We start from the raw sequence: 25,817 nt of genomic DNA, 5'->3' as shown, positions 1-25,817 counted from the left end.
AGGGTCCCAGTGGATGTGAATGGGCTGTGCTATATTAGGTGTGTGGTGTGTAGGGAGTAGAAAGCAGAGCTTCCCCAGTGCAAGATTCCTTATCTAGTTAATGAAGGCAAAAAGTTCTATCTTGTATCCTGCTGCCTTCATTAGGCCTTGAAACACAGAGGCCAGTGGTCAATCATTATTTACAGTGGAAATCTGGAAAAAGTCCTATTTCCCAGAGTTGTCAGCAGCCCCTTGGAACTTTCATGAAAATGATGAAAAGTTTCTGAGTCATGCTAATCAAGCTTAAATGCTTAAAATTGTTTGACAACAAATAACGTGCTCTACTGTCTTCAGCTCAACAAAGAAACGTTTGAATTAAGGCTGAAAAACATCAGTGAGCGTTTCAGGCGGGGAAGAAATACCGTTCTGTGGATGTGATGTGTGTTACCCAAAGCCACCTCCCAGACAGCTTTGCCTGTCTTTTTCTCTGAAACAAGTCACCATCGTGTTGATTTCTTGTCTGCTGCAGCATATGCAGGCCATTTTAATGGGAATTTGATGGGTTTAAATGTAAAGAGTTTTGCCCAGTGGGTAAAACCCTTGTTTATACTGGAGGGTTAAAAATGTTCATAAGCAGGAGTTTAACCGCCTTGTTTTCATACTCATTTAGATCGGAACAGACCTCTCTAATGGCACATTTCTCCCATTTCCCTGAACTGTAGCAGGAATAATTCCTTCCATCCGTAATTAGGCAGGTGTTGACTTTTAACCCTGAAGGCCCCTACAGGCGGTCATTTCCTATCCTCTCCTGGTAGCCTCCCCACTCTGCTAGCAGTTCTTCCAGTTGTAAAGTTTTGTCTAATATTTAATCTTAGTGTTCCCTGCTGTAACTCTCTCTTATTATTCTCATCTACTGAGAATAATTGATCTGTCTTCACTCAGCAACTTCCATTTGCATGTTTTAGGGGAAACTGTGTCATTTCTCTCATCTTTGTTCTCCCCTTGTTGTTAGCTTCTTTGTACACCTTGTTTTCCAAAAGGATTACTTACTGCTTCTGTTCATCTTCTATGTATACCCTCTAATTTGTCATCCCTTTATTATCATTCACGTTGGTACTGCACCTGTTTTTAACAAAATGGAATGATTGTCTCTCATTTTACACGGAATTCTCCATATGAATACAATTCCAAGCAGTTGACTTTAACACCATTGCCTTGTTGTCTCATGCACAGTGTGATTCAGTACAGTCCTATTTGCTGAGGACAGCTGTGGGGTCTGAGCAAGGGAGAGACTGACTTTGCTTCATCATCATGAGCTATGTCCCTAACTCTTGAACAATCTGCTCTGCCTACTGAAATATTGCATATCACTCCCCGCCACACACACACACACACACACACACACACACACACACACACACACACACACACACCAGAGCTCACGTTACAGTCTTTGTGGGGTAGGTGCATATGGCGATATTTGGAGCATTAAATGATTGATATGACACAACTGAATCTGAGTTATGGCTGCATCTGTAAAATTGTAGCAGATCTTCTGTTTACAAGAGTAAGTGTCTGAAGTTCAAGGACCTGGATACTTCTGGCTTCTATTTCTAAAGCTGTTACCATTTAAGTAAATAATTGTTTTTATCTATTCTGTTCTAAAATCCTCAGATGACAGACATATTAGGTATGTGCCCTTTAATTACACGTGCCCTCTGAGCACCCTGCTCAGCCACATTAGAGCAACCTGCTCAGCTACGGTAAATGTTCATTTGTGGCCTCTATTGGGTAAAGTCCTTCTTGTAAATTTTCTTGATTGCAAAATTGCTGTTTCCTGGGGTGGTTGTTAAAGATGCTGATCTTAAGTCCATGTTTAGGATTTGGCTGCAATAGTCCTTTATAATAACAAGTTTCTTCAGAAATTTCTTGTAATGCCCCCCCGCCCCCCGCCATGGCAAAGGCAGTCGTGTCTATGCCCAAACTATATTTGGAATACTTATTAAAACACTGAGATTTTACTAAAATCCATCAAGTATAGTAGATCACAGTTATCTACAAGGTTAAGGGATGGGATGTTCTGATTAATTCAATTTTCTGGAATAATTACCACATGTACCAGTCAAAGATACACAGTTTTTAAAACTCTTAATTATAATTTCTTCCTTGTACATATAGTAAGCTCTTTGGAATTGTGTATTGTATTGAATTGAACCAAAAGGAACCTTAGAAATCGTCCAGACCAGAGAAAGGAAGTCAAAGCTAGAAGGGATAAATGACTTGCCCACTGTGGCCCTTTGAGTGCATAGGAGAGCCAGGATATTTCCATGCCTAGTCCAGGATTTTCTCAACCTAACACTCTGCCCTGTATGTTCTGGACATTGCTGTTCTAAAGCAGCAAGTTTCTTTCTTTTGGGTTGAGGTGAAGTGATGGAGAAAACAGTTGCAAAAGGACCCATTTATCTGGATTCTATGTGAGAGTTTAACATACTGACTTGTAAATAGCATCATCATCATCACCTACTACTACTAAGCGTATACTGTATACTAGACAGTCTAAGTTCTTTACATGTGTTATCTCATTTAATCTTCAAAACCAGCCTCTGAAGGATACTATTAATTATCCTCATTTTCAAGATGAGGGTTTAGGCCAAGTAACTTGCCTCATGCTTAGTAGAGCTGGTATTTGAACCCAGGCGTTTAGACTCCTGATCTTCATAATCTACAGTACTACTTTCCTGACTTATTGTTTCCTTTCAACATGGAAAGAAAGTACCGTATTTCTGTCCCAGAATTGTCTTGATGGAAATATGTTGCTTCAGTAGTGATTTTACAGGTCTAAATATATCCAAAGTGTTTTCCATATTCAGATGCATGTGAAACTGTTAATAGTCCAGATGGGCAAACTAGGAGGCCAAAAGGTCTTCACGGCTTGAAGCTGTCCTGCTAAAATTGTATTGCTGTGGACAGCGCTCAGCATGTCGAGTCTGCATCTCCTCTCCAGCCATCTATGAATGGAGTCATGTCAGTTTTCACCAATGTTGCAGAGACCTCAGATGAGAAAACACTAATAATTATAAAACCAGGCTGTGCCTGAGCCTTTCAGGACTGTAATTCTATTGCACATATCATAACATTACTACTGCTTCTCATTTGGTTGAGAGCTGTGGTAGAGCTCATGGTTTTCCAAACAAACCTGGAGAGCAAAGCAAACTATATTCTTATCATTTAAGGTATTTAGGGGCATCCTGTCTCTTGCCTTGTCTCCCCAAGACTTTTAAAAAACCATTTAATTTGACTCCCATTCCATTAATACTTGGGATTAGTGCAGGGGATTCAACACATGTTGCAAGAATATTTTTTTCTTTTAAAATCAACTTTATTGAAATAATTTATATAAAATGCACTCATTTTAAGTGTGCAGTTCATTGTGTTTTGACACATGTATGCATCTGTATAAACACCACCCCAAACAACATAAGAAAGCAATTTCATTGCCCAGAAGTTCTCTGGTGACTTTTCTAATCATTCCACCCTCAGCCCTTGCCCCAGGCAAATTCTGATCTGCACTCTGTCACTCTAGATTAGATTTGTCTTTTTGAGAGTTTTGTATACTGTACATGGAAGTATGTTTTGTTCCTCACTTATTTTTCTCATCATATGTTTTCGAGATTCATCTAAGCTATACACATATGAGTAGTTCAATCTTTTTTATTGTGTAGTAGTAGTCAGTGTATGGATATACTACTATGTGTTTATCCGTTTACCTATTCATAGACATGTGAGTTGTTTCTGGTTTTGGGGTATTATGAATAAAACTACTGTGAACAGTGAGAACAAGTCTTTGTGTAGACTCTGTTTTTATTCCTCTGAGATAAATACCTATGAGTGAAATAGCTGGATCATATAATTGTATGTTTACTTTTGTAAGAAACTGTCAAACAGTTTTCTAAAGTGGTTGTACCATTTTACACTCCACCAGCAGCATATGCAAGTTCCACTTGCTCTTCATCCTCCCCAACATTTGGTATTTTTAACCCCTTTGAAGATGGCACAGGAAATTTTGGAGCCCGCAGCCATGTATGCTGCAGGCTTTAGGAAAGCCATTTTATTTTCTATTAAGGAGGCCCTCCTCCCCCTGCTCCAATTGCACATTCCCAGACACCTCTTCCAGTGTAGTCAGCTCCCAGGATGATTGATCATCCGCAGCCTTTGCTTCATGGTATTGCTGACCTACACATCCTGCCTGGTCCCTCCTAGGATGTGTGTCCATTTCTGCTCTCTTCAGTAGCTCCAGATGGATGAGTGAAGACCTTTTTCTTAAGATTTGAAAGTGAAGATTTATTTAGAATGAAAAAAAAAAAGTGTAATTTACCAATACAAGCAAAACTCCTTTGAAACTAAGCTGTTTAATTACCTGCCTTACTGGTGTTTCCTAACCTCAGTTATTCACAAGCCACCATAGGATTTTTGCTGTAACCTTCAGCCACCTGTTCTATTATTTGCATAATATTTTTCTGTAACTAAACTCACTTTCAAAATTTAGCCTTATTCTCGTGAGGGATATGAAATCACAGGTTTTATTTGCTAATTATATTTTTCTATATACATATATATTGGAATCAAAAATGTTCATCCATGTATCACTTAAAATCATCTCAATACCACTTTGTGAGTATGCATGTCACACTTTGGAAATTGTTAGTCTGGGGTTAGTATGAACTTTCCAGTGAATTTAGAGAGATGATGAAGCACACTAGCACTTGGCAGTGGTCTGAAAGGGAATGCTTCGTACCTGCAGTTTGGAGGTGCCAGGGCACTTTAAGAAGAAAGGAGAAATAAGTAAAGGAATGGAATAGGAGATTGGGGTAACTATTTCTTAGTGAGGTAGGTCCTTTCATTATAATTCTATTTTTCTGTATGAATGTCATGAATTTCAAAACTAGCCACAGCCACAAACACTCTAGGAAATATTTATAAAATGAACGTTGTTGAATTAAATAAGCAGATTATGTGACAACATTTGATTTCATTACCAGTTTAGAATATTCATATCACTATTACCCTCAATTAAGTAATTTAAAACTTACCATGTTTCTTGTGTTAAGGTAGAATTACAGGGTTGATATTATAATGTTATATGTTTCATTGGGGAAGAATCTTTTATTATTCTGAGTGGAGACTTTAACAAGGGGATTATTTCCAGTCTGAAAAGACTTTAATAAAGTGACTATTTCCAAAGGAAAGGCAAGGTCGTAGGAAAACCACAAGGAATAAATAGTGCAGTACCCTGGACAAGTAACAGTGGCCAGAGCTCTTACTATCCCTTGCCCTTCAGGAAGGAAATGGTTACTAGAACCCAGAGTGGGAGAGAGTGCTTTGTGGAGAGAGCTCCTGACAAAGCTATGATGAGGGTTGCAGCAAGTTCTTGGTGACTTTGCTAGTGGAATAAATACCCTGACCTCACTCTATTTCTCCCTCCCACATCTCCTGTCAGTGCCTCCCTTCAACCAAGCCCAGATGGAAGCCAGAGGGCACAGGAGCCTATGGTTCAGCCTGCCGGGGTGCAGAACGCCAGCGGAGACAGTCTGTCTAGAGGGGGTGATATCACTTCGGTCATACCCCTGCTGGTGCTCTTTCTGTAGGGACAGGGCCATGTTGAGAAACAGTGAGCATAAAACATAGCTATTACCATCCCCATATCTGCAGCTGGTCACAAGGCCTAAGTTAGTAGTAATATTGACTTCTGCCAGTACCTAGTCCAAGTTTTCCTGACCCGCTTCTGGTTCTCCATTGAATAGATCTGGCTGTTGGGATGAACTAAACCTTCATCACTGTAGCATTGGAGTCCTTGGTGCTTTGTTATTAAGTTGTCACAGCTAGTCCTCAATGCCCCCTGACCTCATGTTTCTCATGCCCTCCGAGTCTCCAACTGGTGCCTCCCATTGACCAAACCCAACTAGAAGCCAGAGGACAAAAAGACTTGGTACAGTCCACGTGTAGGTCAGCCTCCTGAGGTACAGTGCCAGAAGGGTGGAAAAGTAGATATGGAGGGACAGATGAAAGATATTCAGAGCATAGGCCCTGTTCTAGAAGCCAGATCTGTTCACTCCAACCCACTTCCATATTAAGTCATGCTTTCAAGTTCAACAACAGATTTCCCTCTTTCATATCTGCCTTCATTCGAAAATGATGAGAAGAGCATTCCTTACTAACTGAAATGCAGTGATGTGTTAAAATGAGCAGGAATTGTGAAAAACATTCCTGTCTTTAACCTTATCCTTCAATCAGTTTTTACTACTGTGATTGACTCACTGAGGCTTCATAGTCCTCTAGACTTCAAGCAAAAGATCCTAACCTTTTTCTTCAGAAAATGCAATATTCACACACATAATAAGAACAGCTAATATTATTAATTGTCATGTGCTAAATGCTTGACATGTATTGTCTTTGAATTCTTATGATGACCATATGGAGAAGGTAATATTTTTATCCTTCTTTTACAGATGAGGAAGCCAAAGCTTAGAGAGGTTAAAGTAACTGGCTTAAGATGAGGGGCAGAGCCAGAATGGGAGCATCCAGGTCTGTGTTTTTCCTAAGCCACAGCCTCAGACTCTAGGAGTTCACATGCAAGTTTTATTTACCAGGTATCTGTTGAGCACTTGCTGTGTGCCAGACAGTGTGCTAGGGGCTGAGGGTGTGTCAGGGAACAAGATGGACTATGCCTTCTCCTCGTGGAGTTTTCTTTCCAGTAGGAAACATTTAACATCTGGTCAGTCACCAGATGTGTGGGTGTACCTTGTGATATGTGCTATGAAGGACAAGGGAAGAATGCCATGAGTGATGGTAATTGAACTGTTTTTCATCTTAGGTCCTTGGAGAAGGTCTCTCTCCCGAAGGGACTGTGTTCCACAGAGACCTGAAGGGGACTAGAAGTGACTAGTTGGGGGATAAGTATTCCAGGTATATGGAACATATGTGTGAAACCCCTGGAGTTCTAGATAAGAGACCCTGCCCAAGGAGTCAGGTTATGTGTCAGTTACTTTCCACTTGTCCTTATTTCAGTTCTGCCCTATAACCCAGTTGGCCAGCGTCAAGACCATCAGAAAGTGGTAAGGGAAGGAAATGACTTCACTGGGTCTATAAACTCTGTTGGATGACATTTTCTGGTTTCGAATTTTTTACTTTTTGTAGAAGAAACAATTATAAAACCAAGTTCTGTTTACTCTGTGATCCTTATTTAGCTTTGGTTCAGTCTGTTTAAATCAGTCCAATTCATCAGATGTTAATTGAGTGCCTATTACATGCAAAATCATTGCAAGGACTGGAGATGTGTTGGTATCAGTCTCTCCCCTCATGGAAGTGGTTGTCTGATGAGCTAAAGTAAAACAAAATTACTGTCACGCAAATATTTTATTTGTCCCAGAAAGGGGGGAAAAAAAGAGTTTTGCAGTTTCCTGAAATGTGTTGACCATTTCTGAATACTGGTATGCATTTGCTTAATGCATTGTTATGACTAGAACAAGTTACATGTTCAGTGATTCTTATTCCTCTTTAGCATTTCTCTGTGAAATCTGCCATGTGTGTTCCCAGGGACATTAAAATATCAAATGGAAATGAAATCTTGTTCTACATGTGTACAGCAAACTCTTAATTACTGGAACTGGTCGCCACATTAAAAAATCAGAAACCAAACCTGTTGCCATCAAGTCAATTCCAACTCATAGCACTACCAAAAAACCAAACCAAACCCATTGCAGTCTAGTTGATTCCAACTCATAGCGACCCTATGGGACAGAGTAGAACTGCCCCATGGGATTTCCAAAGCTATAAATCTTTATAGAAGCAGACTGCCACATCTTTCTCCCATGGAGCAGCTGGTGGGTTTTGAACCTCCGACCTTTTGGTTAACAGCTGAGCACTTTAACCACTGTGCCACCTGGGCTGTTTAAAATACTGCCAAGGAGTGCTAACTATTAATAGGCCAGTCTGCACATGGTAATCACAGCCCTCAGCTGTAACTGTGGGGTGAGAAGGAAAGCTGTTGGAATTTGGGGAAGGGGTACAGCTTTCTAACATGCATTGTCTGCCCCAGCCAGCTCCCTGGTTGAATGTCAGAAGCCCAGGGTTTCCTTTCTCACGGCATGAATTGTTGAGTCGCAGTTCGCACATTCTTCACTGCCCATCTGAGCTCTGAGTGTCATTTCCCAAGATCTGACAGAGATGACTGATTTAATAATTATTGTTAATTGGTGTTGCTGGAAAGCTCAATATGGGTGTTTGTGTTGTTTTTTTTTTTTCTTTAACATGTAAGGACTTGTAAAGGAGTTAGCTGTTGAGTGAGATTATAATTCTTCCCCAAGCATAATACATTGTTTAAATGTTTTAGGGAAAACTGGGGCCCACAAGATTTTCAGAGTAAATGTGTAATGCCAGAAGAATGAATTTTAGAAAGCATCTACGTCTTAGTTATTAATATAAAATAAAATGGAAAAAAAAATTTACTCTTTCACCCCTTCCTGGTGTCTACCAACTTTGCACATTGAGAATCAAAAATCTCAGCAGGAGAACTTAAGGAAATTTAACTTAGTTGTCCATTTTCTTTGGAGACAAACCTTTTGCTTTGAAGGAAAGTGGCTTTTAGCAAATGAACTATAAGCCCCATCAGGGCAAGACTACCTTCATCATCGTGTCCCTAGGCTCACATAGACACTGAATAGATATTTATTGAATGACTGGAAAGAGAAAATCATAAACTGATCTTGTTTTGTTACTATGCTAACAAAATATTTCTCAGGTGTTTTATAAATCCAAGGAATGTCAAAAATGAAATCTGCTTTTTCCGTGGAATCCTCACAGACCTAATAACACTGTGATGTGAAAGCAAGCTCTGGAATGGGGAATCCAGAGACGTAGGTTCTGGGCTCAGCTCTGCCGTTTAGCTGTTCTGTTACCTTGGGCAAGTCACTTAACCTCTTTTTTTTTTTTTTTTTTGCTTCTTTATAAAATGGGAATTTTATACCTGCCCTGCTTACTTCTCAGAGTTGGCTTGAGATCTAATGAGGATGCAAAAGTGCTTTGAAAACTGGAAAACAATGATACTTTCCCTGCTCAACCAGTAATCTAAAGCAGAAAGTACAGGCTAGGGGCCCACCCCTTGCCATGTAATTTGCACAGAACACCTACTGTGGGCCAGCTAATTCAGTTGTTTTCTATCTTTAGTACTTAATATTGTTCTCTGAGCACAGTTATTGTTTGTTTAAGATTGAAGGAACTGATAAATATTTATTAATAGAAAAAAATTTTTAGTTCTCTGTATCATGCTAAATTATGTGTAAGAAGAATTCTATTTTCATGATGATATTTGGGTTGGCAAATGTTCTAGTTCATGCCAACCTGTGAACTTACTGGGATGCTTGACACCAGACAGGAAGAAAGCAGGCAGGCAGATTTGTTTATTTGTTTTAGTATGTTGTGGGTCTTTGTATATTTATTTCAACTTTTGGAAATATAAGGGTAGCTTTTGTTTGCTTGCCCTGTGGTCCTCCTAACTTTTTTTAAGGTAATATATTCACATAGCTCAAAATCCATAAATTACCAGGAGAGAACAGGGTAAATCTCTCCTCCTACTTCTGTGGCCTGGCCACCATCCCTGGAAGCAACTCTGCCCAATCTTGACAGCCCTGTCTTCTTAGGTGGTCAGTTTCCATAAGGAGATTTTGACATTTTTGAGTGTCTTTTGTTGGAAGGTAGGCAGCCACTTGGGTAGAAGTGAGAAAGGAGTATAATGAGAGATAATATAGAAATCTAAGCAAGTGTCCTTATTTCTGTCTGGAGTACATCTAGTCTTGTATTTTAATGTAGAGCTTAGAAAGAACTTTTAGTTTTCTTGAGAGAATAATCAGAACTCTTTGACAAACATGATGTAATTATTTTACAAATCTGAGAAATGAGCATTTGACCTAAGTTTCCAATTCTCTTTCTTCAGCATATTGAGATTGATAGTTATAGTTTCAGCCAATCTCCTTCTCACAAAGTAATTAAACAAACCCCCTTCTGTTTCCACCCACTGTCAAAGTCCACTCAGTCTAATTCTGGATAGGTATGGAGGAAAATCTTAAATTATTTTCAGATCATGCAAATGACTCTCTCCTTGATACCTACTGGGCATTACTCTTTCTTCAAAAAGGTGGTTTATTAATATATGCATTCCTAATTTTTAGATTTTCTATGGGTGGAGAAAACAAACAGCATGTATCTTACACGCTGTGTGGGGTAAACGCTATTTCAATCCTACTTGAGCTGCTAAGTAAGCGTCATGCTAACATGGGATCACTGGCTGGCATCCAGATTTTTTTTTTTTTGAGGGGGGTGGTCAGACTTGAGAGAACTAAGCCATCTGTCCAGCAGATTATTTTAAGGCTTTACTAACAAATAGTTGGCGATATGTTTTAATGTGTGGAGTAAAAAATTAATGTTTTGTAAAACCGGTATCTTTAGAAATGTCTTCCACATTCTGTTTTGTTATCATTTTGGTATTGTAATCCCAATTTGGTAGCACACATCTTTGTACTAATGTTTTGCAGAATTAATTAGTTCCTTAAAAGCAACATTTTAAAACTGGCATGTCAGTAACACGGCGCACTTCTTTAGAAGACTCTTCTAAGAGGCATTGGGCTTCTACTAAAACAGATACAGGGATTTTGTGGATGCATATTAAGCTGTAAGACTTTGAAGGATCTCTGCTGCTTTCTTTGAGGTTTGTTTTGTAGAGCTCTCTGGTTGCTGCTGTTAGTGACTTTTGATGGTTAATGTAATAAAGTCTCCAACACCTCAAATCATCTGCTAAAAAAAAACTCTTCATTTTAGTTGTTTCATAAGTGCCTAATTGGGCCTGCGTGGCTTACTTTCAATGCACGGTCTACTGATCCAGCAAATATTTAAGGAGTGCCTCCTGTGTCCCAGGCACTGTGATGAGGTACTGGGGATTCTGCAGTGAAGGAGGCAGTCATATAATCCCTTAGAGAGTCTTTTTGGAGATATAGACTTTAAACAAATGACCACTCAAGTAATTGTTTAATTACAGATGTGACAGGAGTTACAAAGATAATTAAAAGTACCTTAAGAGATAGACTGGGGTGCACTGATTGACCTGGGAGAGCTTCAAGGAAGACTTCCCTGAGAAAGTGCCATTTAATCTCAAAACCAAAGACTTGAAGCATGAGTAGGAATTCCCTGGGCATGGGATGGAAGCGATTGTGAGAAGAATCTTGTAGGAGGAAGATGTAGAATGTGCGCAGCCTGCTCGGCGACGAGGAGGAAGACCTGATGAGGCTGGAGCGATAGCAGCAGCTGGACTGAAAGAAACATCACCTTGGCCTTGTTGATGACTTGAGACTTGAGTTCAGCACCAAGCTGTGCCATAGGCAATGATACAGAAAGCAGGGAGCTGGTATGTGGGACTCTTTCTTCCATTTTAAGCAAGGGGCTTCTGTAAAGCATGGCTGATATGGCTGTGGAGTCAGATGACCTCTAAGGTCATGGAAACAGGTACTTGACTTTTTTGGAAAGATTGGTTGACAGTGAGAGGCAGTTGTTTAATACCAGACAAGCCAAAAAAAAAAACTAACCTTGGGCTCTATTATGGAAGTATGAAGTTAAGATGACCACGGCCAGAATATTATATACCCAGCCACTTCAGATGTGTTCACCTCTAGGCAGCACACACACATTTATTTTTTCCAAAATGAAAATAGCTTTACTAAACAATAAGATTAAACATTCAGAAAGGAATAGAGAAGAAGACCCCTGATGCCTCAGTTTTAGAATGAGTATAGAACAGGGATCCTTAACCTGAGATTCATGCATGGACTCCAGGGGCCTGTGAACGCCAGAAAAATTATTTGTAAAATTTTGCACATATATGTATTTTAGCTTTCAGTATATTCTCAAAGGGATCTGTGATCCAAGAAAGATTAAAAACCATTGATAAAAGAAATCAGAAAGCCTGATAGTCTTTTACCTATTTGCAGAAACCTTCAGGTTTTAGGGGAAATAGATTTCTTGTGTGTTATTCCACAAGGCTGAATTGGGGTAATTGGCTGGCAATACTGGTAAGTGGATTAGAAACCACGCAGCTATCCAGTAGTACAAGGGGCTGCCTTGTGAGGTGCTGAGCTCTGCTGTGGGAGTATTTATACAAACCATCTCTTAGCGATGTTCTGTTCCTGGATTGGATGAGATGACCTCTGAGGTCCCAGTGTTCTTGAATTCTCTGATTAAGGCCATTTAAAGAAGCAAGCAGAACCACTTGAAAAAAAGCAGAATTCTAGGTTTATAGGATTTCAGAAATTAATGTTTAAAATCTGAAAATGGTGTGATAGTTTCTGATACAGCAGAGAGATTGAGGTAGTTGAGACTGAAGCTCAGTCCTAAGGAATCCATTAGAGACTGCAGGAAGAGTCAGTTGGGTTGCACTGGAACAAATTGGACCAGACACCATTGAGAGTCTGATGTAACTGGGGAGCAGGGTAGAGAAACAGAATTCTCTGGTTGCTTAAAAGTTCATTTTCAGCCTGAAATATTGGTTACGAATTATATCTTGATTTGAACCAGTGATTTCTGGGAGTTGTTGTTTCTAGCCCAGTTCCTAGACCATCAAGCCAGCTCACTGGCCGAGTGCTTCAAGAAGAACCAGACCGCTCTCCATTTTCAAAGGGCCTCTGTAATGTAAATAGCAACAGCAATCTTTCCAAGTTATTACCCTGTTAACATGTTGACAGATACGTGCAAATTGTGAGTCACTGCTCAATTTGGCACTAAATTAATGTCTTTCAGTGCTGCGTCTGCTCAAGTGTAAACTAGTCACCACTGCTGTGTTGCTGCTTGTTTGCCTATATTCAAAAGGTAAAAATTAAAGTAATTTAATCCTGTCATAGAGCAGAGTGTAACATATGGTGGAAGTGTAGGAGGAGAGCACGCTGTTCCTACCTGTCCTTAGCCCCACAGTAAAGGCAGAGTGAACGCGCATTGCAGAGCTGTGTGCAGACTCTGGCGATGCCCAATGGTTGGGGGGCAGCATTCCGAGAAGTACTGCCAAAAAGGTGGTGCGACAGAAACTACTTCCCATACTAACCCCCCCCCTTGGCAAAAAGAAAGTGTCATTTTGTCTCCAGATTTTTAATTTGAATTTCCAAGCTTTCCTTATTTCTGCCAAGTCACTAGTGGTGGTATTGCATTTTGAAGGTTGGGTCTATTTGAAAATGAAATGTTTTGATTTTTGCTTCTAGAATTTAGATATTGTTTTCCTCAAGTTAAAGATGCAGCTGACTTTCTCTTTCTCCTTTTTGGCAGATACATAACGTCACCTGTAAAAAAGAAATTTGCGTCTCCTTTATGTTAGGCATGTGAATGAAAAACAGTCTTCTTAAAATTCCGTTTTGCTTAATAGAATCTTTAAATTGAGTTTGCTGAGCTTTAGCTAAGATCACTGGTTAGAGAAGAAACAAACAAAAAAAAAACCCTGTTCCAGCCCTTTCTATTTTCCCGTTCTGGCTGAAGATATTTTTCTCCTGTCACTGCCTTCCCTTACAAGTAAAGATCTCATAAATAGAGAATTCCAGAAATGGCAGAGAACATTTGTTTTTTGCTCACTTAGAACTCAGGCCCTTACTGAAAGAAAGCAAAGTCAGGTAGTTGGCATGGAATTCTGAAAATGCGCGCACGGAGCTTAATTTCTGGCTATCTGCGGGACCTACAGTCATCACTTAATCTTCTCATTCCCCTATTTTCCTAGCCTACTAAAAATACTAATTTTGCAGAAAGTATTTTGAAGGCTTCAAGGTGAAAGGTGCAAGAGAGAGCAAATTATGATGTTGCCTTTGTACTGAAGTTCTGCATATTCATTTGCATTCTACCGTCCAGAGCTATGGTGGCTATTGATTGAGGATCAGTTCAGAAGACATTGCCCTCCCCTCCATTAGCATATACTTAGCAATGACCTCTGTTCACACAGAACAGCGGATTTTTACTTCCTGCTGAGTCTGAATTAACTGGGTTTAAACTGCACACATAGATTTAGAAAAAAGTGTGTAAATGTACAAATATTTCCAGTGACTTGGTATAAGTTTTGGCCTGAAGTTTGTCATGTGTCTTCCACCTTTTCAAGAAATACTAGGCAGTAATGAAAAGTGAATTAATTTCCTCCTCCTCCTGTTTTGTAGCATTTAAGCTTAGAACCAAGGTTGTGTTGTATGTCATGAAGTTGTAAATCTGGAAGAGGACCACAGGAGATGATGTGTGGTGTCTTGGTCAGTTTGTTTCTTAGCCATCCAGGAAAGATTGTTTTCTATACCATTTTTAAAAATCTACAGAATGGAGCCTCACTTTTAAGAAATGCCTTATGTTCTTTCTGAGCAAGTTCACTTTTTAATGCCATATCCTCATGTTATGTTCCTTTCTAGGAATGAAGGACACATGTTTGGTACTGAGTTTGTAGTAGCCATTGGCATTGTTGAAGAATATCAAGGTCTCCCCCTCAGCATTCTTTTCCCCATAAGCAAATACCCTTCAATACACCTCCAACTCTTCCCATTCATCTCTGCTTCACTGTCAGCATTATTTACCTTGAGCCTTCTATAGTTTTTCTCCTTCCTTCCGCAACTCAGAGTTTAAAGTTGCACGTAATATTCTTTAATGAAAACCTGATGGGTTAGGCCATAGGATTACTTTCTGACTTTCACAGCTGATATGTTGATGTTCGCTTTTTAACAAATGGCATTATGTTGTCCGCTGTCTCTTAATGAGCCCCAGATTTCTGACTAAAATCTTTTCGTGTTGTAAATGGAGAGCTAATCTCCCTCTTTTCCCAAGAGAACATACCTTTTATATGTCCCTGATTTAATGGATATATAATTTAATTTGTCATATCCAAATGGACCAGTCTTTAATAGTTATATGCATCTAATTGGTTATATCCAAATGGAAAAGCCTTAATAAATAGTTTTGCATCTAAGCTATTGTATTTTACATTTCCATTTGTGCTTCAGTATGGTGAGCACAAATGCTTGTGTGATGTTATTCTCAAAGGATCTGAACCAGACCCAGCTCTGTTTAGGCCATGGGTTAGCATCTTCACAACAGGCCTCCACTGGGAGAAGAATTCACCCTACTCAGGGAGAACATCTTTGTAGAGTAGGCCCATGGTTTATGTTGTAGAACTACCAGTAAGAGTAGTTACCATTTTTTAACCCTTAATATGTGCCAGGTGCCAATTATCTCAATTATTATTAAACCTTGAGAGATATATGTTCCGTTTGGGCCAGAAGAACAAAGGACTCCTTGGAGGGATGTCTCCAAGGAAAAATGGGACTGATAGATTACCTAATATACTTGACTATAATAAGAGAAGTTTTAAAGTCAGTAGACTGAGTTTGGGAGATAAAATTGTAATGGTACATAGAAAACTAATCAAATGAGAAGTCAAAACAGAAATCCAGGAAAAACAGAAAGCAATACAAGTAAATAAATGTACACATGAGCCATTGTGTAACTCAGCTATTTAAAATATATGCATAGACTTTAGAATGTAAACACCAGATATTGATTTAAACAAAAATTGTAATATAACTTGAATTGGTTAGAGTCCAACCATGAAAACATAAGTTACTTCAGGTATTTAAAACAGAAAGAATTTAATCCAGGAAATTGGTTGTTGAGATGATTGAGATGAGAATCTAAACAAGAGACAGTGAAGCATCCCAGAGTTTAGCAATAATAAGAAGCTGCTGCCATCCTTAGGCTGGAAGGACAGAGAGATGAGACTGTGTTACTGGAGCCCAATGGCCAGGAACGTGAAAGCTAAATTCAGGTCTTCTGTAGGAGCAAATCAATTGGTTATGCCTAAAAATGAAAAATCAAGAACTAGCCTTAAAAACAAATTTAGAAATATGGAGACGAATACCAGAAAAAATCACTAAAAAATGGTCACCTCTAATGTGGGGAGATCAGAATCTTATCCATTCCTGATGGGAATGTAAAATGGTACAAGTGTTGTGGAAAACAGTATAGTGATTCCTCAAAAAATTAAAAATAGAACTACATATCATCCAGAAATTACACCGCTAGGTATATGCCCTGGGAGCCTGAAAGTAATGACACTAACAGACATATGTACGCTTATGTTCATAGGAGCACTATTCATAATAGCAAAAAGGTGGAAACAACCTAAGTGTCCATCAACGGATGAATGAATAAACAAAATGTGGTACATACATGCCGTTGAATACTACTCGGCCATAAAGAGAAATGAAGTCCTGATACGTGCTACAATGTGGATGAACCTTGAAGACATTATGCTGAGTGAACTAAGTCAATTACAGAAGGACAAATACTGTATGACCTCACTTAGATGACAAGAATAGATAAATATATAGAGACCAATGGTTATTAGTGGTTACCTGGGGCAAGAGAGAGGATGAAGAAAGAGGGAATCATTCTCTGGGAAGTAGTGAGTTCATGTCTATGGTGATGGGAAAATTGGTATCAATTAAGGGTAATGGTTACACAACTTGACTAATGTAACTGAATCACTAAGTTATGCACCAGAAAAATGGCAAAATGGCAAATGTTGTGCTATATGTAGTTTTACAACAGTAACCAAAAAAAAAAAAAAAAGATACAGTTGCTGAAACTACTTAGGTACAGCCAAACACCTAATGGAATTAGTTCTCTTGGTTTGAAGTCTTAGAGCCATAGCTTCATGGGACTGTCCAGCCAATTGAGCTAACACTGTTTTTAGAGTTTCTGTTCTACCCCCCAGTTCAGTAAGTAGTGCCTGGGGTCTTAAAAGCTTCAGAGGGACCATCCAAGATCCAACAATTGGTCTCTCTTCGCCTGGAACAGCAGAGGAAAAAGGAGACTCAGGAATCAGAGAAGGAACTGGACTGCAGGTCTAGTTAACTTTCATAAACTACTGCCTCCTTTGCCTTGAAACAGAAGAACTGGATGGTGCCCAGCTACCACTGCCAAACGTTTTGTGATCCTGAATCCTTGATCAGAAATGGGTGGGGTTATGTGGAACAGAATTTCAATTTCTTAAAGAATCCAGACTGACTGGACCCATTGAGGCTGAAGGAACCCCCAATCTCTCGCCCTAAGAAAATTTTTGAACCTTAAAACTATCCCCTAAAGTCATCTTCAAACTATAAACAACAGTTTAGGTGAATTAGTAAAGAATATTCGCCTTGAACATTGTGCTCTATTAAAGAATTATCTGTATCAGATCAAATTGACACTAATAACTAAAGCATAAATGAGTAATTTATGGGGCAGTGAGTGTAGATCAGGATCCTGGTGGTACAGTGGTTAAGAGCTCAGCTGCTAACCGAAAGGTCAGCGGTTCGAACCCAGCAGCCACTCTTTGGAAGCAAGATGTGGTGGTCTGCTTCCATAAAGGTTACAGTCTTGGAAACCCTCTGGGGCAGTTCTCCACTGTCCTATAGGGTCGCTATGGCTCAGAATCAACTCAGTGGCAACAGATTTGATTTTTGAGTCTAAGTCAGTGGTGGTGACACAATATCGGGAGAGATAGCGAAAATGGTGACACACATGAATGTAACCGTGTCATTGAACTGTACGTGCAGAAATTGTTGAATGGGTGTATGATCTGCTGTATATATTTTCACCGAAAGTAAAATACTGAGGGGAAGAAAAAGGTCATCCCTAAAAAGGCAAGGGGAGGGATGGGAGATTAGTGTTTTGGTTTTTTTAAAAAAGCCTTCTAATGCTATTTACCTTTTTAAAAATGTATTATGTTGATAAAAATTAAATTTAAAAGACAAGTCTTTAGCAAACTGTAGATTTTTATTTCTCTGGATAAGGCTGTAGTTCATACATGTATGTTTCTTTTTTTCCACTTAGGTATGTTGATGACGTGATCAGCCGTATTGACAGGATGTTTCCTGAAATGTCAATCCACTTATCCAGACCCAATGGAACATCAGCAATGCTTCTGGTAAGATCTACTTGACCTATTTGTAGGTACATGTGGAAGAAAATTGACCTCAAGATTGACTCTCTGGTCCTGTGTTGTACAATGTATAAAATGGAAATTAAATCCCAGTTCCATAGTGAATAGGATATTTCTCTTACTGGCATTCTGTAGGTTAAAAAGTTTTCACATTGAAACCTTACTTTTGAACCAATTGCAGATCCTATCTAAGAGTTAACCAGAGAGAAAAGATACTGTAAGACTGTTTCACCTATAAGTTAGTTTATGGTATAAACCTGCCAAGCAAGTTTTGATGGATCTGTTTTATATTGTTTTAAGGAGGTACAGTAGACAGTAGTAATGTTCATCTATTATTGTTGTTGTTAGGTGCCACTGAGTTGGTTTCAACTCACAGCAACCCCTATGTACAACAGAACAGAACACTGCCCGGTCCGTTCAACTTTTGGATCCTGTTAAAGAAACTATCTTCTCAAAACAGAACCAGGTTCTGTGGAAATCCATTATGCATTTGAAAAAGTGTTCTGAGGCCTCATAACCAATGACCTTGTGTTTCAGGTTTTGATGTTTTTTATTTTGATTTGTTCTTAGCAGTTTATTCTCATAATCTTACCGTTGATGTATCTGTTTGCATAAATTTACCAAAGTTAAGTATGTTTTGGGAATACAGTGGAATAACAATGGTAAGTTATAGTTTTAATTAAAAAGGTATAGAGACATCAGTGCTGAGAAATTTTCAGTGGTTTGTGTAATAACACGTGCTTGAAAAACACTTCCATGAACACAGATATGGAGGAGCCATCAAATTTTACAGAGAGAGTTTGAATATAAAGAGCAGCGGTTTTTGATGGGCATCAGGGAGGTGAGGTTCAGAACTGAATGTTTTTTACATCTAGTCAGTTGCTGCTGCTTTGGGGCCTAGTGTGAACTCCCCGTATTTTAGCATTTTACTTTGTCTTTGGAGAAGGACATCATGCTTGGTAAAGTAGACGGTCAGCAAAAAAGAGGAAGACCCTCAATGAGATGGATTGACACAGTGACTGCAAAAATGGGCTCAAACAGCAACAAATATGAGGATGGTGCAGGACTGGGCACTGTTTCATTCTGTTGTACATTGGGTCGCTATGAGTCGGAACTGACTCAGTGGCACCTAACGATTTTGTAAAAGTCTTATAAATAGTCATCCAGGATGAGTTACTATTCACTCAAGCTATTCATCTTAGGAGAGCAGGCTTGTTGTGTGTACGCATGTGTTTTTCCCTTAAGAAAGAATAGATATAAGCTTGTTAAATGTGTAATAATTCATCATGAGAAAAAAATCAGTGAAATTCATCTGGGTAATATGCTACTTTTCTTGACTTTAAAATTCTTTTTGTTAAAAAATAAAGAGAATGAGACTACTTTTTTTAAACAGTAAAAAAAAAGTCTTTCTTTATGTATGATGTATCTGTATGTAAAACATGAAATATTTTCTGCCTCAGTTAAATGTACAAATTGTCTAAATTTTAAGAGCCTCTGAACCCAGCAACCAAAACATAAATCTTGCTTTCAGTATACTTGACAGGGACCAGAGAGTTAATGAAGATAAAAATGAAAGTGTCCTCAGTGAAATAGGTTTGTTCAAATTATTTCTGGGTCATTGAGCTTCCATTTCATGATTAGGATAGGAATTTGGCATTGAAGGGAATGAGCCAGAGGGAACAGGATGATAGGTAAACAGGTCTAAGATATTAGAGTTACTTCCACCTGAGAAAGCAAGCTTTTATTTCACAATGACCTGTCAGCCCCATGTGCTTTCATGGAGCTTCTGTTTTAATAGACTGATGAGAGAGTTTAGGGGCTCAATTCAAGGAAGGAATTCTGTTTTATATATACTGTTTCTTACACCTGTGAGTGGCTCATTCAGATCCATATGCGTCTAGCTAGCTAGTTGTTACCTTCCTCAGATGACACAAAAATCCGCATAAGGTGGTGCTTATTTATAGGAATAGTAATGGGTGATCTGATTCAGAATCATATTGTCAGGTAGATAATCTTACTTTTAACATAACTGCTTTATTTGATTTTTACTTTTGAAAGATGTTACTTTATAAGATTGCGAATCTCTAAGCCATCTGCTGCTGCAGCACCCGTGTTCTCTGAGGATGAATAGAATTCTGGCCTGGGAGGGGGGCAGGACCAACAGCTGTCACCTCCTCTACTACATTTGCTAGTAACCTGTTCCCTGTGACTCTGGTGGAAAAGGTTAGAGACCCATACTGTGGGTAGTAAGGCACCACTGCAGTAGGTTTGGGCAAGAGATGAATATGTTGTTTTCTGGAGATTAATCTGGAGGCATGCTGGAAGGCTTTGAGAGGGGAGTGAGACTGCCAGAGGAAAGACCAGTTAGGAGGTTGTTGAAGGGAGGACCCATTTGAGCACTCTGTGACATCCCCTTTTATCTATCTTGACCAAAGCCTGAAGTGTACCTGTGCTTTAATGAAGAGGCATTCCCTCCTGAATCAGTTAGACCTCCTTGGATGCAGTCAATAAAAAACCTGCTCTGATTAACTTAAGCAAGAAAGGAGTTGGTTTTTGATTCATTTTGCTTTTTAATGATGCTAGATGCTCACAGACTCAAAGATAGTGTCTGCTAGAAAGGACAAAAACCAGGGTAGCTCCAGGGATGTCAGGAGCAGGAACAAAACAACAGTCCTTATGGGGCCCTGTGGGCCAAATGATTCGGTATCAGTTACCTTCCATCCCTATGTTTGTACTTATACATTCCCTGGAGAAATAATCACGTTGGCCTAACCTGGGGTGCGTCCTCCCCCTGTGATCAGGATGAAGTCGTGCATTGACAGCCCCACAGAACTACATAGTGTAGGATGTGGTCATTCCCCAGAGGGAGAGGAGCAGGGCAGAAAAAGCAACAATCTGCATGATAAACTAAATAAATACCCACGTGTACAGAGCCTTCATCTTACATAGCACTCAGCTCATTTGTTCCTGAAGAGTGCCCTCAAGGTAGATAGGACCAATTGTTTCTATTTTACATGTTAGAAAACTGAGATCCAAAGATATGCAGTCCTTTCTACTGGGCCATGCAGCTTGAACACCCACTCCCATCTCTGATTGTAGCTCATGCTAGTGACAAGATTTGAACTACCAGGCTGGTAATTTTTTCTTAAAAGTTTTTTTATTATGTAATTTGGCCTATACAAAGGCCTGTGTGTAATGTGTATGTAAGTTATAAAGCATAATGATAAAGCCGTGAGTTCCCCACTCAATTTAAGAAGCAGAACAGAACCATTGTATGCTTCTTCCCAGTCCTTGCCTCTCCACCCAAGGTAACCACCATCCTGATCATTCCTTTCTCTTCCCTTTTTCAAGTGTGCTTTTAAAACATGTACATATATCCCTAAATAATGTCTTGTTTAGTTTTGTTGGTTTTTGAGCTTCATAGAAATGGTGTCATGCTGTGTGTTGTTTCTGAGATGTATCCCTGTTGTTGGTTGTATCTGCAGTTTAATAATTATCATATAATAGCCCATTCTGCGACTGTACACTGTTCTTTCTCCTGTCAATGCATGTTTGGGTTATTTCCAATTTTGCTTTTTAAATAATATTGGCATGAGCATTCTTGCACATAGACCAGCATAAATTTTTAAGTCTTAGCTCAAGCCATGGCACCAGGGCAGGCCCGTTTCTGGAGGGAGAAATGGAGTGTTAAGAGCAGTGAGAGCAGATAGGTTTTTCACAAGAGTCACTTGAGTTGTGAAATGTAATGGCATGACTTCCTGAAACCACTCAGAGGAGGGATGCCCACTCTGGTGTATAAAGGGGTCCAGAAATGGTTCAAGTTAAACAGCCTGGTTTCCATAATCAGAGCATTCCACTGACTTTGTTGTAGTTAGAGACCTCTTCAGTTTTGGTTATGTGAGTTTAAAGGAGGTTTTGGATTGTTTATGCATGTCTGTGGGAAAACATTATCAAGTCATTAGAACTCCAGAGAAGTCCATGAACCTCAGGCAGTTTTTGGTGATCCTTTTCAGTTTCCTCCTTCACCAAGCAGTCACTGCCAAGAAGCGGCAGAGGGCCTTAGATGTATGCGATGTAATTCAGAGCCCTAGTCCCTTATCAACAGTCTCATCACAATATAAACCCGTTGCTGTCAAGTTGATTCCGACTCATAGTGACCCTATAGGACAGCGTAGAACTGTCCCATGGGGTTTCCAAGGCTGTAGTCTTTACAGAAGCAAACTGCCACATCTTTCTCCCTCAAAGCAGCTGGTGGGTTTGAACCACCGACTTTTCAGTTAGCAGCCGATCGATTAACCACTGCGCCACTAGCGTTCCTTCACAATATAGAAGGAGGAGAAATGGATGGGGAGGGACCAAACTGATATTTTTTGAGGCTTCTCTTTTATACAGTTGAGGTCAATTTGGCTTATCTAAAAGCCAAGCCTGCCTTTCCCTGTTGGCCTGGAGTTCCCAGGGCTTAAGCGCGCATCAGAAACTTTAGGAGTAGTCACCTTCTGTCTGGGAACTGTGTTTGACCTGGAAGCACATGCTCATGTCCTATTCATGTGTATGGACGGACAGATAGGGCATACCTAGGAAGTGAGGTGGGAGGACAGAAAGGAGGACAGATAGATAGGTGCTCGGTCAATATTTGCCAAATAAATACATGAATGACGGAAGTAAAGGCATCTTTTACTCTGTATCTGTTTGTCCATATTGACTGTAATGGGGACCTTTTCTCTGACTACTCAAGGGAAAAGGAATAAGGCATTTATACTGTTTTGATTCTCAAACTGTCAAGACAGTTATTGGCTTAACTTCTTCTGCTGTCTTTGTGAGTCTTAGATAATCGACTCTAGCCTATACAGTCTAAATCCTAATGTGAAATCTAAACTTTTAACTGTTTATGTAACCTTTAAATACATTGTAGCTGTCTTTGCTCTGGAGGCTGTTCTGGTGTTGTGTAAGTTAATAACTCATGATATAATGCATCCTGTTTCCATTCTTTGTAAAAATGAGCTCAGTTATCCAAAAATAAATCTAGCTGTGTTGATATTTAGTTTCAGTTAATCTACCGCCTAGCATCCCATTATTAATTCTCTTCAAATAATCAAAATATTGTAAGAGCTTAACTGAGTCAGACTGGAACAAGCAGCTGGCGTCTTTCAACATTTAAAATACTAATCTACAATTTTTTACTGATCTAGATATAAAATGTAAGAAAAGAAAAAAGAAACAGCTTCAACTGTAATATTTGAAATATACCTTTATATTTTATAAATTCATCTTTATGTTGTTTGATTTATAGGAGATAAAACTCATTGATCAGTCTTTTTAAATCCACATTTCAACTGACCTTCAGTTTCTTTAACATAGTCATGCCATGCTTTTGAATGGCACATCTTCTTTTTAAAACGATTTAGACACATTATCTCAGGTTACTGTACCCCACGCTCACTGAGGTCAGGAAAGACTTTTGGACAGCTAACCTGTTGAATTATTTGGAGCCTTGATGATTTTTCTGTTGAGTTTAATAGTTCTCAAGCTTTAGTGGGGCTAACAGTCACAGTGTAGTTTGTGAAAAATGCATATTCCTGGCAAGGTGCCACAGAAATTATGATTCAGCAGGTTGTGGGGTAGGCCCCAAGAACTGCATTTCCCAGGTGCTCCAACTAAGTTAAGTCTCAGGTAATCTGTGGATCACATTGTAAGAAACATGATGTTAAATCTTTTATGCACTTGGCATTCCAATGAAGTCTAACCTTTTTGGTAAGTCACAGCTCTGGTATGAGAGATGAGATATGTAGCTAAAGCATTAGTTCATTCAGTAAATAGTTACTGACCACCAAGAGATGAAATCACAGTTCCAGGTGCTGTTCAGCATCGACCGAGCAAAGTCCCTGCGCGTGTGAAGCCTGCATTATAGTATGGGAATAGAACAAGAGACAAGCACATTGTTGCATAATATGATGTCACATGGTGATAGGCTATGGAAGAAAAAATTAAACAGGATAAAGGGCTGGAGAGTGGTACAGGGTGCTGTTGAGGGGGTGGTGGAATTAAGGAAGGCTCTGTGAGTAGAAGCCTACGTAAGGTGAGGTCACGAGCCATCTGGGGAGTTGGGGTCCAGGAGAGACAGCACAAGTACTGAAGACCCTAGCCCTAGGGCAGTTGGCCAGTGGACTTCAAGTAAAACCAAGGAGGCCAGGTGGCTAGAGTTCAGGGACCAAGAGGAAGAGAGGGAGGTAGGGAGGAGAAGGGGCTGCTGAAGCAGGGTAGGGCTCAGATTTTTTGTTTAACTTCAGTTGTACAAAATAGAATTTATCATAATCCTTGGTTTATGACACGCCGTCATTGTTGATTCAGGCACGGCCCTTTCACATTTATTTAGTAATATAGTGAATACTCACGAGTGAACCTACCAACCCAACCCAGGAGTCGGAACACTATCTGCAACCTGTATGTACCTGTAAGTACCTCCTACCACTCTGTTCCATCCTCCTGCCTGTGCCCTGCAGGGAATAATTATCCTTCCTTTTGATCATTCTTTTTCCTTTTTTTTTTTTTTTTTTTAACGTCTATCTCATATATATGTATGCCCAAACAATATGTTCTTTAATTTTGCCTGTTATTTTTCCAAAGAAAGGTATTATATGTTACCTTCTGGGACTTAATTTTTTCACTCAGCATTTGCTTTACTAAAAATTATTCAAATTATTGGTTTAGCTATAGCTTATTCACTTTTGTGGTATGAAATATTTCATTGTATGAATATATCCTAATTGACTTATCCATTGTCAATTACCAATTGATTTGTTTCTGGGTTTTTTGGTTTGTTTTTGTATTTTGTTCTTTGTATCACGAGCAGTCCTGCTCTGAACATTCTTGTTCGTATCTCTTGGTACCCATGTGCTAAAGTTTCTCTTGGATCTACCCCTAGGAGTGGAATTGCTTGGCTTAGGGCAGTGATTCTCAACTAGGGGTGAATTTTGACACTCAAGGGACAAGGAGCCTGGGTGACACAGTGGTTAAGCGCTTGGCTGCTAACTGAAAGATGGACAATTTGAACCCACCAGCTGTTCCACGAGAGAAAGATGTGACAATCTGCTTTTATAAAGATTACAGCCTTGGAAACCCTATGGGGTGGTTCTACTCTGTCCTATATAAGGTCACTGTGAGTCTGGATCAACGAAATGGATTTTTTTTTAAGAGAAATTTTTGTCACAACTAAGGCAGGGGGAGTGCTACTGGCATCTAGTGGGAAGATAATAGGGATGCTGCTAAACACTTAAAAATGAATAAGACAGTCCCTACATCCAAGAATTATCTAGTCCAAAATGTCAGAAGTGCCAATGTTGTGAAACCCTGGTTTCGGGCATGCAAATACTCAGCTTACCATGATAATGCCAAAATGTTTTCCTAAGTAGTTGCACAAATTTACACTCCCACCAGCAATCCTCAAGTAGTAAAACACATTTTTCCCAAATATCAAAGACTTAGGTAATAACTTTAGTGTTGTCCTTCAGAAATTTCTGAAGATCATCCAGTGCTAAAATTCTGTGATGCTTGCTGTCTTTATTCAGCATCCAGCAGTCAGTGGTCCAGGGACAAGGGGTAACAGAGACCCTTTCAAGGGGTCCACAAGATCAAAACTATTTTTATGGTAATACTAAGACATTACTTTCCTTTTTCACTCTCATTCGTTCATGAGTTCACGATGAAGTTTTCCAAAGACTACGTAATGTGCGATGACATCATCAGACTGGTACATAATAGGTTGTGTATTCTTGTGTTTTAAACATTTCTCAGTTTTTTTGTTTTTTTTTTT

General features: G+C 39.4%; 1 protein-coding gene across 1 annotated transcript in view; it reads left to right on the top strand.

Moving 5' to 3' along the window:
* The window catches only part of MED27 (mediator complex subunit 27), a 237,913-nt gene that overhangs the window by 132,932 nt on the left and 79,164 nt on the right, over positions 1–25,817 (top strand). The window contains exon 4 of the mRNA XM_004375777.3: positions 17,899–17,992. Within this exon, the coding sequence (XP_004375834.1) occupies positions 17,899–17,992 (94 nt within the window). The remainder of the gene's footprint in view (positions 1–17,898; positions 17,993–25,817) is intronic.

This window comes from Trichechus manatus, unplaced genomic scaffold (genome assembly GCF_000243295.1).
Source record: "Trichechus manatus latirostris isolate Lorelei unplaced genomic scaffold, TriManLat1.0 scaffold00038, whole genome shotgun sequence".
Lineage (NCBI taxonomy): Eukaryota > Metazoa > Chordata > Mammalia > Sirenia > Trichechidae > Trichechus > Trichechus manatus.
The sequence above is the reverse complement of the archived record's forward strand: the minus strand, read 5'-3'. Positions and strand labels throughout refer to the sequence as shown.